This window comes from Podarcis filfolensis, assembly GCF_964270895.1.
Source record: "Podarcis filfolensis genome assembly, chromosome: 1".
Taxonomy (NCBI): domain Eukaryota; kingdom Metazoa; phylum Chordata; class Lepidosauria; order Squamata; family Lacertidae; genus Podarcis; species Podarcis filfolensis.
In genome coordinates this window covers 12564605-12578031 of record NC_139604.1, presented here as the reverse complement: position 1 = coordinate 12578031, position 13427 = coordinate 12564605, and the positions used below count along the sequence as shown (strand labels likewise).

General features: G+C 40.9%; 1 protein-coding gene across 1 annotated transcript; it reads left to right on the top strand.

Annotated features, from left to right (window-relative positions):
* The first annotated feature begins 206 nt into the window (after positions 1-206).
* On the top strand, positions 207-11450 carry CLK1 (CDC like kinase 1). Its single transcript, XM_083630904.1, has 13 exons — positions 207-410; positions 3858-4015; positions 4319-4544; positions 5853-5943; positions 6309-6375; positions 6896-7012; positions 7302-7468; positions 7617-7711; positions 7799-7928; positions 8321-8403; positions 9012-9091; positions 10967-11057; positions 11152-11450. The coding sequence occupies exons 2-13, from the start codon at positions 3858-3860 to the stop codon at positions 11293-11295; spliced, it is 1449 nt and encodes a 482-aa protein (XP_083487030.1). The 5' UTR covers positions 207-410; the 3' UTR covers positions 11296-11450.
* Positions 11451-13427: the final 1977 nt, after the last annotated feature.

The window sequence follows — 13427 nt, the reverse complement described above, 5'->3', positions numbered from 1 at the left end:
CTTATGCCCATTAACTTTTTTTGGCGGGGGGGGGGGGGAAGAGACTCAAAAGATTTTATTGTGGGGGCGAAGGGACTTCTGTTAGGAGTTGCCTCCTAGGGCCAAGGAATAGAATAACACAATCAGGATTAACACACCGACCAGAAAAACAGGTGGGCGGGGCTTATTCGAGCCAATCGAAACCCCTGGGGAGCGCGGCCCGTGACGTAGCCGCGCACGCGCAGCCATTGTGACGACCTTCCCACTTCCAGAAGGTTCCTCGCAGCCGGCGCCATTTTGTCGAGGCGGACGGTTGTTGTTTTTTTCCCCCCAGCGGCGGTTTCTGAGGCCGGAGAGGAGGAGAGACGGGAAGGCTCGTCGTGTCCGGAGGCGCCTTTTGAGAAGCGGAGTCGACTCCGAAAAGGAGAGCCGTAAGTGTCAGGTGTGGGTCGGCGAAAGGCTCGGCGCCACGAAACGGCCGGTAGTAATGGCGCGTGAGGGGAAGGATTCGAGGGGGGAAGGGGGACCCTCTCCTATTTTTACCTCACGATTTTTTTTCCCTCAGGGGGAAACGCACCGGGATGGGGTTGGCTTGGCTGGTCGAGAATGGTTTCCCTCCCTCCAAAGCCGAGCCCTTCCCGCCATGTTCTCCTCAGGGAAGGCGAGCTTAAAATGGCTTCGAGGCCTTCGGTTTGGCGTCGCCTACGCGAGAGGCACGTCGCGTCCCTTTCTAACCGTCCAAGCTCCTGTTGTGAAATTAATCCGCTTTTTTTTGGCGCTTCCTCGGCTCACACATGTCGGGGGCAGAACCACCTGCTTTTTGTGTCGTCTCCCCCGATTTCTCCGAGATCCGAGGAACCCCAGGCAGGGCGAACACGAGCGACATAACTTCCCAGTGCGTCACCGGCGTCGTAGTAATAAGTGGTGTGGTTTTAGCACAGCCGCGAGCAGGACTGAAGGGATATCTATGAAGGGGGTTGTTGCAAAAACGACGACAAACAACATCATCAACATGACCTGGCAACCCAGGGGCGGTCTATAGCCGAAAAATGCCTTCCGCAGTAACAAATGGAATCACAAAAATTACGAAGGCGCAATGGAAATGGGCGGAAAGGAGATGGGTCCCTCCCGAGAATAAATCCGGTTGGGGAAAATCACAAGGGCGAAGTCCCCTTTTTTCTCTCTGCTTGTTCAGTTCCTGTTTGCCCCTCCCCCCCAAAACCGTACTCGGTAAACAAACCTTGAGTGTTGGCCTTGCTAAAACTAAGGGCGGTGGTTAAAATAGCAAAGGGGACTGCTTGTTGATAAGGAAAAGGAAGTTTGCATAGCCTGAGCTAAAAGCAGGAAAGAGAAGAAAAGCCTGTGGTGCTGTTGCTGCCCCATGGGAAGAGGGTGCCTGAGCTTGCAGTGTCGCCACCAGAAAAAGACCTTGTTCTTAGTACCTCCCAGTTGTAATTCTCAATTGAGCTCGTTCTCGTTTCGTTGGGATGGCGGTGGGACGTGAAGAGAAAGAAGGGAGCTGCCCAGAGAGCTATAGGTACAGTGGTACCTCGGGTTACATACGCTTCAGGTTACAGACTCCGCTAACCCAGAAATAGTGCTTCAGGTTAAGAACTTTGCTTCAGGATGAGAACAGAAATCGTGCGGCGGCAGTGGGAGGCCCCATTAGCTAAAGTGGTGCTTCAGGTTAAGAACAGTTTCAGGTTAAGAACGGACCTCTGCAACGAATTAAGTTCTTAACCAGAGGTACCACTGTATATGTATATAAATAAAAGGAGCAAATTCAAAACAATTGAGAAAGAAGTGGGCCACAAGAGAGAAAAAGAGGAGGCAAACCGGTAGGCATCACCCATCTGAATATGTGCCTGTCTGGATGCTCAGGTCTTCTTCATCTGAGATCCTTCTGTGTTCCCTTCCATCAGAGATGTGGGGGCTGGCAACTGGTGGCGCCCCAGCTAGGGTATGCCGTCTCCAAGGAGGCTTGTTTCTCACTTCACATGAAATAACATTTACTAAAATACAGTCAAACGCTATGAAGTTTATTCAGGATCTAGGTATTGGGTAGCTGAAATATACAGTGTCAGTCACTTGTTCCTTCTTTGTGTGTGTGATTGTGGTTGATTATGTCAGTTTCAGTTGGGTTGCTACTATAGTTTGTATACAAAAGGGGATGACTGGTTTAAAAAAGTTGAAATCCTATGGTGTTAATGCCCAGTAATATATAATTATATTAGCATAGTAATACTGTATTACCAGTACAGAACAACAAACCCCTGTGTTGCAAACTTAGCACAACAAACAACACAAGCAACACGAAGACCAGTATACTAGATAGCACTGTAGTTCTTATTGCATAAGATACATGATTTAGTACAACAAAAACAAAATGTGTACACTTGTAAATTCTCTAATATATTTGAAAACAAATGAACACACGTGTCCTACGTTGTTATTCACTTAATACTTTGGCACCATGAACGCCTAAAAAGTTTTACCGCTCAGCCCACAGGATAGCATCTATTACTTTGTTTCAACCATAGACTTATTATACTTTTACGGACTTTCAAAGATTGACAGGCGTGTGTTCATTTGTTTTCAAATATATTAGAGAATTTACAAGTGTACATATTTTGTTTTTGTTGGACTAAATCATTTTATTATGCAATAAGAACTACTAGTATACTGGTCTTCGTGTTGTTTGTGTTGTTTGTTGTAGTAATACTGTATTGGCATACAAGTTGCCCAAATTTGTGGGCACATTTTGCCACTGGCTATGCATACAGGTAACTCATATCTGAGGCACGTTTAACTTGTACAATTTCACCTTTTATGTGTTGTTGGCTGGCCAGTTGAAATTGCAGAAATTAAACGCACAGAAGGTGGCATGCTTAAAAACTAACGATGCACAAAAAGAGCTTTTAAGCTCTTCTTGCTTACTGGGCTCTGGGAGGCTATCCTGAGATCTCAGATGACCTCACAAGATCTTGCTGGGAGCCTTTCAGAGCCCAGCAAGCAATGTGGAGAGCTTAAAAGCACTCTGCCTTGCTTGGTGGGGTAGACTCTTAGGTTGTGCTGGCTCTGGAAGGTAAGACTTCTCATGCTGGGGCATTTCAAGGGGTTTCGATTTTCGGCACTTGATCTGTACTGTGGGGTGTAAAGTGCTGTGCTTTTCCATTAATATTAGTGCTTTTTCTTTTCCATGTTAGGCTTCATATTGCAGTGCAGGAATGGGGATTCCTGTCACTGCGGTATTTTGGAAATCCCTGCTAGTCAGTTGCATAAGCCGTTGGTAGTATTTAGTCTCGTTGATGTGTTTTAGGTGGCAGCAGTTTTGAGCATGAATCATTAAGAGTAATGTGTTGCTAAAATGTACTGAACTTGCACATACATTGAGAATTAAAGCAAATGTGGGTTAAAAATGGGCAGACGAAGAAATTACATGGTAGGTAAAATTCTTTATTAGGAGCAACCAATGGTAAAAAAAATATCCAAGCTTGCATAGTAACTTTGTGGCAGTACTTCTGATCAGTTTGTTTTTGTTTTTTTTCTGTTTATATGTGTGTTTTTTTTAATGCAAGATTTCTGTAGTTCAAAAGTTTACATTGTATTGTGAATATGGATTGGTCCTATTGAAATAATTACTGTTAATATGAGTCTGAGGCATTTCTGTGCTTCAACGTGTAGGGCCCCAATAAAAAAAATTCTCATTTGACTGTGGTAGACTTGAAGCCATTTAAATTGTATATTTAAGTTTGATCTCATTGCACTGCTTAATAGAGTGATAGGAAGAGAGAGATTTACTGGAAATAGTTCTAAAACTGGTGTATACAGTAAAAGTTCCTGTTGACTTTTTGTCTCATAAATGTATGTATTTACAGATGCGGTATTCAAAGCAAACACACTATTCTGACTGGGAAGAAAAACAATGTTTGGATCCTAAAAAAGGCAGCAGCCATCATAAGAGAAGAAGAGAATCATACAGCAGTACGCATGAGAAAAAGCGCTGCAGATATACTCAAACCCAAACTTATGATAGGTGAGTTAGTCCACCCCCACCCCATATGGCAAGTCTGTATCTTATTAAAGTTATCAATATGTATCATAGTATTGTTGAGTTGGAAGGGACCTTGAGGGTCATCTAGTCCAACCCCCTGCGATGCAGAAATCTCAACTAAAGCATCCATGACAGATGACCATTCAATTTCTGTCTTCAAATTTCCAATGAATATCTTAAATCTCAGTCTGAATTTGAAATACATGTAAACAGACATAACTTGCATGCATGAGAACTGCTAGTTTAATGTTCCACATTATATTCTTTTGTTTGTTTCTCTCCTAGCCTTTATTCAGATGCCAGCTCCTTCCATGAAAGAGATAATCATGAACGCCGTTATGTGGAAGAATACAGATACAACTACAGTCAACTGTCTGAAACCAGGCACCATTGCAGAGACCATGAAAATGGTTATCACAACCACAGTAGCAAGTCATCGGGGCATAGCGGTGGAAGCAGTTACAAAAGAAAACACAAGACTCATCATAGTAAATCACATCATTCACACGCGGTATGTATAATTTAGAGCACCTTGAATGTGATTATACTATAACTATTCACTTGAATAATCACACAAATGAAGCGAGTTGGAGATGTATTTTAGCATAGAAGTACGCTTTTCCTGCTAGATCTTGCGTTCCTGAAATGGGAAAGTTCTGTAACATGTAGACAAATATTTTCTAGTTTTATTACTATTGCTTGTTTATCAGGCAGTATTCCACTTTTCTGTTTGAATACCTGAGCTAGGCATTTATTGGAAGTATGGCTAAGATGCACCATGAATATTGTTTCCCCTGTTAGGCAAATTCAGTGGAACCAATGGCTTCAAGTTACATTCTGAATGTCTTATTGGACAGTACAAAAATGAAAGTGGAATAAATGCCTTGTAAACTGATACTGATGTGCTTGTGTTAAATGTTAAATACTATTTATTAGATTAATGTAATCTCTCATAACCTTTGTGGAACAGCCAGACAAGACCGTGATCCCAAATCAGGAAGGTTGATGGTGCAGGGAAACAAGTTTCTTTGCACCGATCTATGTTACCAAGCTAGCACATAGGTGCTCCAAGGATGGGAGTTGCATGTTTAGTACAGCTAGTACTGTTGGGTTATCAGCTGATGGACTTGGTCCACACATTCCTCTTCCCCACTCACAACCATCCAGTAGTGGATCAGTGCTGCCAGAAGTGGTGCTGATAATTGGCTGAGGGAGGGAGATGTCTACAAGGATAGCAGTGGGTGCTGTGTAATGCTCAGGATGGATATGTGTAATGCACATATCTCCTCAACTGAAGTGGTGGCTGTGTGCAATTAAGTAGGTTTTGTGATTTTTGACATTACTCACAGAACACCTATAACAAATTATGTGTACTGTACAATATGTACTTTAAACGCTTTACATTTTGTTGACACTCCTTATTTACCAGTAAAAGGCTGCACATTATGCAGTATAAATTCCAGTGCTTGTTATGTTACAGCATTAAACAGAAGACATTTTATTTGCAAATCTTAAAATATATAGTTTTTCTAGTGAACCATATTTTTAAAAGCGTTTATATTGTGTGTTATTGCCTTGCCACTTGAAGTACCTTATCTGAAAATCTGTTCCTTGCCATGTTTTTCTCCTGTAACCCTAAACTATGTGCCCTGTGAAATTCTGGGGAATTTGAAATTGTTCCTGCCAACCGTTTGTGGCCTGGCGCGTATCTGAATGCCTGAATATCTCCCTGCTGAATGAATTTCGTATTCTGCCCTGAATTCACTCGGGTTTATTGATTGGCTGGATGATCTTGGTGCCGCGCACTTGCCGTTACCAGAGGAGTCACCGAAGGAAAAGATCGAGGAGTGTAGAGGATGATGAGGAGGGTCACCTGATCTGTCAGAGTGGAGACGTACTAAGTGCAAGATGTATAGAATATTTTTCAAAACTTATACACTTTTCAGATAGAATAATTTCTTTTAGATAAGAAGCCAGAAGTCTTTGGAAGTCCTTTCCTTTCTTTGGTTTTTTGTTCTGTGTTTTGTTTTTTTCTTTGGGGGGAGATTATTTTTATATAGAAGTTAAAATTTAATTGGAACGTCTTATATAGTGAGCAAGTTAATTTAGAATGAGATAGACATAACTGTCTTGAAGAGTTGTCCAATTAAATATTTTAAAGATGTCTAGTTACACTTTTTTTAACATAGCGGCACTACCTAGAACATAGCATGGTATTTTGAATAATGACAATACACCACTGTTTGTATAACTAATTTCTCCACTCTGTTTTTAGATGAAATTGTCAGTATTCTGGGTGAAGGTGCTTTTGGGAAAGTCGTGGAGTGCATTGATAACAAAGTGTAAGTTCAACTTTTTCTTCTAAGAGCCTGACACCTAAATGGTGGCACATCTCTTTCTCAGATCCTTCTAGAGAACCCACCTTCCATGAAGCTTTTCCCATAAACCCTTAGTTCTTTCCCTCCAGATGAAACAAAGAAACGTAGGTACTTATGATGGCACTTACACATGCTCATCTCCCTTTCCCATCTGGTCTCAATTCTTCTGTCTTTTCATTGTCTAAATCTAAGTTGTAAGCTCCTCAGAAAAGGGGATCTTTTTGTTTGTTGCTGTGTAAGGCACCATGGTGCTATTAGAGTGATAATAAAATGGATACACCAGCTTTTTGTGGTTCAGCATTTCCCTGATAGCATTGTTCATTCAGCTTGTCATTTTACATCAGAATAATATGCATTTCCACCAAAATAATATGCAAAAATAATTTAAGTGTTGATATGAATAGTTATTTAACTGAACAAAACTTGTTTAAACTTTGCTTTATGCCATGGAGTAGTCTTGTGACTTTTCAAAACTTTTTTTTAGGGGAGGCAGACATGTAGCAGTAAAAATAGTCAAAAATGTTGATAGATACACAGAAGCAGCTCGTTCAGAAATAAAAGTACTGGAGCACATAAATAAATCCGATCCTAACAACATATTGTAAGTATATTATGCTTGCATGCTTTGTGTTTATTTGTGTGATTACTTTTCAGAAGAAAATAATGGGGGCTTTCATTGGTGCACTGAATACAATTTTTTTGTTTATGTTAAATTTTAAGTTTGTAAGCTCAGTTGAGAAGACTGGATCATCTCCAGCTGAGCTGAATTTTGAGTACACCTATTAAGATAAATGGGCTTTAAGTGGGTCTACTGTTAGTATAACTAACACTGAGTATTATCCTGACTATTTTGTAGCATCTTCTGAATGACATTATTATTGTATTTACAGTCGCTGTGTCCAGATGTTGGAATGGTTTGAACATCATGGCCATGTTTGCATTGTGTTTGAACTGCTGGGACTCAGTACATATGACTTCATTAAAGAAAACAGTTTTCTGCCATTCAGTCTTGACCACATTAGACGAATGGCTTACCAGATTTGCAAATCTGTAAACTGTAAGTACACATAGCACTTTACTTCTGTTTCTAAAATGTCTCTTAACACTCGAAGCAGTTAGTAGTTAAAAGAAAAGGCACAATGCACAGTATATGTAGGTATTCTGTTTAACATCTCTTGTATTAATCTTCTGACTTCTCTTTACAGTTTTGCATTCAAACAAGCTAACCCATACAGATCTGAAGCCTGAAAACATACTGTTTGTGAAGTCTGACTACACAGAAGCATACAATCCCAAACTGGTAAATCTCTCATTTCTTAAATTAAAAAGCTCCTCTCACCATTGATCTCTTTTGCGTGTATGCTTAGTAATTATGGTATTATTTCAGAAACGTGATGAGCGCACACTGAAAAATCCAGATATCAAAGTTGTGGATTTTGGAAGTGCAACATACGACTACGAGCACCATAGTACTCTTGTGTCTACAAGGCATTACAGAGCTCCTGAAGTTATTTTGGGTGAGTAGAAAAGTAGTCTAGAAAGTTACTTTTCTTACAGTACTTTTGTGAGTCATTTTTAGACCATGCTTAGTGAGGCTGCTTTAGGAGTTGTTAATATCAGTTTCTGTTTACCTCCATGGCACCCTGTGCATTTTGGAATTTCAACCTAAATGCTAATTCTAAGTAGTTCTAAGTGTAGCAAGTGTTGGTTTCATCTTGAACTTACATTAGAATTAGGGTTTCTTTTTTAGGCAGTCTGTTTTGTGACTTTCTCATTTACAAAATATTATGAACCTGTTTGAAGAGCTCTTTAAGCAATTCAGTTGCAGATCAGTAATACCTTAGTTTTGAAAAAGCTACATGATTTAATGTTATTAGATAAGCATAATAATTTATTTTTCTCCCCACAGCCTTGGGATGGTCACAGCCTTGTGATGTTTGGAGCATTGGCTGCATTCTTATTGAATATTACCTTGGATTCACAGTATTTCCGGTATGTAACAGCGGAAACGTTGGAATATAGAGACAGCAGTGACAAATCTTAATTGGGAACGTGTGTTAAGATGTTTTACAGAAAATGCTATCATAAAAACAACTAAATTTTGTTTTTTTAAATGTTAGAATAAACTCCAGTTTGTGTGAAGTATTTGACCTTCAGTTCTGCAATAGGACGGCAGCCTCTCTTCTGATGGAGCCCTGCATGTTGCATTTCAAATTTACTGACTAGTTGAATTCCAAAAAGGGTTGAGAGGAATGGAATAGTACAAACCCTCCTTGTTCACATGGACTTTGAAACTCAGAGCCAAATGCTGTGTCCCTTTATAGCAGTAGTTTGTGTAGTGGGTGCCTACTGCCATTGATCAGTTTCATGAGCAGTTGCAGCTGTTATGGAGAGCTGACTGTTTAGGAGCATGCTAGGTACTACTTAACCTTACCTTATGCAAAAGCAAACTTGCTTTCCTCAAAGCTATGCAGTTGCCAGAGAACCCAGAAGGCAACACACTCCAATAGTAGTTCGCTTTATATACTGTGAATAGTTCTAACTTTCCTTTTGAGTTTTTCAAGCACACTTATATGGCAATGTTCCATCTTTCTTAACAGACACATGACAGTAAGGAGCACCTGGCAATGATGGAAAAGATACTGGGACCGCTACCAATTCATATGGTCCAGAAAACCAGGTAAAACTTCTTTTAAGGTTCAATTTCTATTGCCCGCCCCATAGCACAGTGCCATCCATTTCTATTTTACGTTTCCCTTGATCAGTTTGTAGTCAATCATGGTTGTCATAGCAACCGCTTCACAAATAAATGTTGTAACGAATACAGTCCAAACCCTCCTTTTTGGAATATTGGGCCGGCTATAGCTAATGACTTGCACTTCAACAATTGGGCTTTCCCTCCTCTCCTTGTGGCCCCTCCAGGGGTGAGAGAACAAGGAGAGGAAAGGGGGTATTGTTTAATCTGGCAAGCTGAAACGCTTTTCCTGACAGAACAATTGACCTAGTGCAACTTATGGCGGTTTATACTGGTGACAGTGTCCATGTTTACCTTGCATGGGTGTGGACAATACTTCCACTGATCTACATAAACACAGTATGGGGACGTTATATGGTAAATTGCCCCTGAATGGAAAATAACAATTTTAAAAACAGTCTGCCAGCTGTTCAGAGGCCTCTGACGGTGGACATAGAACATAGTTCTTACATAAATTAAAGCCAACCAAGTTGATGCCCATCACTACCTTTTGTGGGAGTAAATTCCATAATGTAACCATATACCTGTGTGTTAACATACATGTTTGGCATGAAAGTGCTTTGTGCTTGAGGCTCTCTTAACAACATGCAGCGACTTCTGATGGGAACCCATTCATCTACAAACACAAAGCCTGCCTGTTTTAAGCATGGTTTAGGAGTTATAAGTGCTAATAAATTTAAATGTATTCACTAGGTTGACCTGGAAGTAGGTTTGAGAAATGTCCTTGTTCTATAGGCAGTTGTAATTTGAAGAATGTTTTTACTTGTAGCATTTGGTTGCATAATTATAGAGGAACTGAAACCTCATGCATTTTCAGCTCTGGTTGCAGTTACTTGTTTTAATATTTATAGACCACCTCTCACTCGTCAGTGTGCATATTCAAGAATATGGTAGTGTAGAGTAGAAATGGCTTGTTAATGCCAGTGTAGATCAGTTACTGAGTCACTATTTGAACTACTTGGCTGTTTGTTTTTTGTTTGAGGATAGTAGCAGGAAGTATGGCTTACATAACTCAAGGTAAGCTCAATTTGTGCTCAGTGCACTGCTAGTTTTAGTATCCAGGACTACTAAAGTACTGTACAGTGGTACCTCTGGATGCGAACGGGATCCGTTCCGGAGCCCCGTTAGCATGCTGAAGAGAACGTAATGCTTCTGCGTATGACATCATTTTGAGGGTCTGCACATGCACGAGCGGTGAAACCCGGAAGTAACGCATTCCATTACTTCCGGGTCGCTGCGGAGTGAAACCCAAAAACGTTCAACCTGAAGCAACTTGTAACTCAAGGTATGACTATAGGGGAAATGGTACTAACATGATGAAGTTGACATGTCAAATGGATTACTCAAGTTACACTTTGAGCAGTTTAGTTGTACCTCGGAAGTCAAGCACAATCTGTTTTGGAAGTCCATTCGACTTCCAAAACGCAGCTTATGATTAGATTAATTATGATTAATTGGAAGCCCCTTTGGATGTTTCGCTTCTGAAAGAACGTTTGAAAACTGGATCACTTCGGTTTTTGATCGTTCAGGAGCCCAGGTATGACTGTATTCATGTTTTCTAAACCCTTCACAAGGATAGCAGGGTGAGCATGCAACTCATGCCTTCTGGAAGGGGTAACCTTTGCCATGGGAAGATATTTCTGCTCTTATGTGTTTAAGAACCCTGTTTTTTAATGGAGTTCTAAATACACCCCTCATATGTTGTCCCTCAAACTCATTCTTCCTTTTTTGCATGTGAAATCACAAGCAACTGAATGCAGCCTGTCACTCATAATTACTTTTTTTTTTTAACATAACAAGAAAGCGCAAGTACTTCCACCATGACCAGTTGGATTGGGATGAGCATAGTTCTGCTGGAAGATACGTTTCGAGACGCTGTAAACCCTTGAAGGTAAGAGGTGTAACTGCATAACCATACAATACCTTCCCCTACCCCTCATTTGTTTAGTGACAGGGTGGTAACTTGCTTTCCCCCCTACCCCTAGGAATTCATGCAGTGCCATGATGCCGACCATGAAAATCTATTTGATCTCATTGGGAAGATGTTGGAGTATGATCCAGCCAAAAGAATTACTCTTGCAGAAGCCTTGGAGCATCCTTTCTTTTCCCCATGTAAGGAAAAAATATAAACAACAGAGTTCCTTATGCAATTATAGACTGTGTCAGTCAAAAAGCAACTAAGACTTTTTATGTATTTATTTTGTAATTAGATCTGTAAATTTCTTTTCATATTGTCTTGTTCATCTGTTAAACCTTCCACTTGAAATAAAGCATTTGACAAAAAGAACTTGCCCTTTTCTTTTTCCTAGTGCAAAAGAACCATGTTCTTCTAGTCTTTAATATTGCACTTTTGTTAAATGGCTGCAGCCCTCACATGCAGCCTTGTTGCAGTTGGAACAACAGGTTCTGTTCCAAAGTTAATAGAAGGATGAAGTTCCAGTTTGGCAAACTAATCATCCAAATTTCTATTCAGGTATTCTCTAGTATACTGTTGGGACGCGGGTGGCTCTGTGGGTAAAACCTCAGCGCCTAGGACTTGCCGATCGCATGGTCGGCGGTTCAAATCCCCGTGGCGGGGTGCGCTCCCATCGTCCCAGCGCCTGCCAACCTAGCAGTTCGAAAGCACCCCCGGGTGCAAGTAGATAAATAGGGACCGCTTACCAGCGGGAAGGTAAACGGCGTTCCATGTGCTGCGCTGGCTCGCCAGATGCAGCTTGTCACGCTGGCCACGTGACCTGGAAGTGTCTGCGGACAGTGCTGGCTCCCGGCCTATAGAGTGAGATGAGCGCACAACCCTAGAGTCTGGCAAGACTGGCCCGTACAGGCAGGGGTACCTTTACCTTTTTAGTATACTGTTAAACAATCCACACCTTTATCAGTTTGACCCAATGTGCAAACTAATAGGCAACATAGAGGAAATTGTTGAACATGCCCCTTATATACTTTAACATTGTAGTGGAGACAGCAATCTGTCCTTTGCAGTTTCAAAGAGCTGCTTGGCAAGGCGTGCTGATTTAAATCTCTAGCCCCAGAAAGTTGCCTAGAACCGAATGTAACCCACCGGCTTAAAAAAGCCTTTAAAAAGGACAACCTGCATTTTCACAAAACTCCCTGAAGTATCCTGTCTTCTGGCTCAGGGTGAATGCACCAGGGAAAAGGCACAGTTGCTGTAAATGGAGCCTATTCCAAGTTTTTACTGCCAAAATCTGGCAACATTTATTAGGGAAGTAGATATTTACCTGCATCTTGGTGGAACTGTATACACACATGGCTTTGCTATCTGAATGCTCATCCAAAACCTCTCAACACATGTGGCTGATTCACATAGTTAAAACACTTGGAGTTTGCCCACTTACATTTCACTGGTCAGAAGCAGCCATTTTGGGTAGAAACAATGGGCAGAGGGAGAGCAATCAGACGCACAAGTTTTTCCTTTGGCATTTCAGGGTGGGAAAGCAGGACCTGCATGTACTAAAACAGATTGGTCCGTAGAAACACATGTATTTCTGCACTGAAAACAGCACTCCCTGGCTGCTATTCTGAACTGCCTCACTCATCCATTCTTTGCCAGTAGGCCCACTATTAGAGTATCACATCTTGCTACATGTAACCAGAATATATTCTGACCAGGGAATATTCAGAACACCTAATGCACTTAAAGAAACAAAGAAGCCTATAGGAAATAGTTTTCCTCTATCAACAATTGGGTCCAATTTAGACAATTCCCCTTTCTCTTGCAGATTCAGGGATACAGAAACCATGGGGGTCTGAGGCTAGTAACAGGAAAACTATATAGCTTATGCAGATAGTATGCAAGAGTTGCCTAGTTTCCTTCCATTCTTTTTCAGTGAAAGCAGCATTGAAGCACACACACAGGATTTCTCTTCCCGATCCTGGTTAGCAAGAATACATTCTCCAACCATGTAAATTATTGGGAATCTAAATGAAAGTTGGAGCTTATTTGGGGTTCCAGAACCTTTTTCACTTTCACATTCAGCATCTAAAATGCAAATCTTTTTAACCTTTAAAAGGATGGTATTCAACACTCGTCCTACTCAAAAGTAGACCCATATAATAATCTAGACCCACTAGACATAACCTAGTCACGTTCATTAATTTTTGAGGACTTGGTTTCCTACAAGCTAAAAAGTAGTATACAACATTGCTCAAAAATGGTCAACGCAAACAGTTTTTGAGAGGCTGAACCTCTGCATCTGTTCATTCTGTTTCCAACTAACAGCAAGGCAGAAAAATACATTTT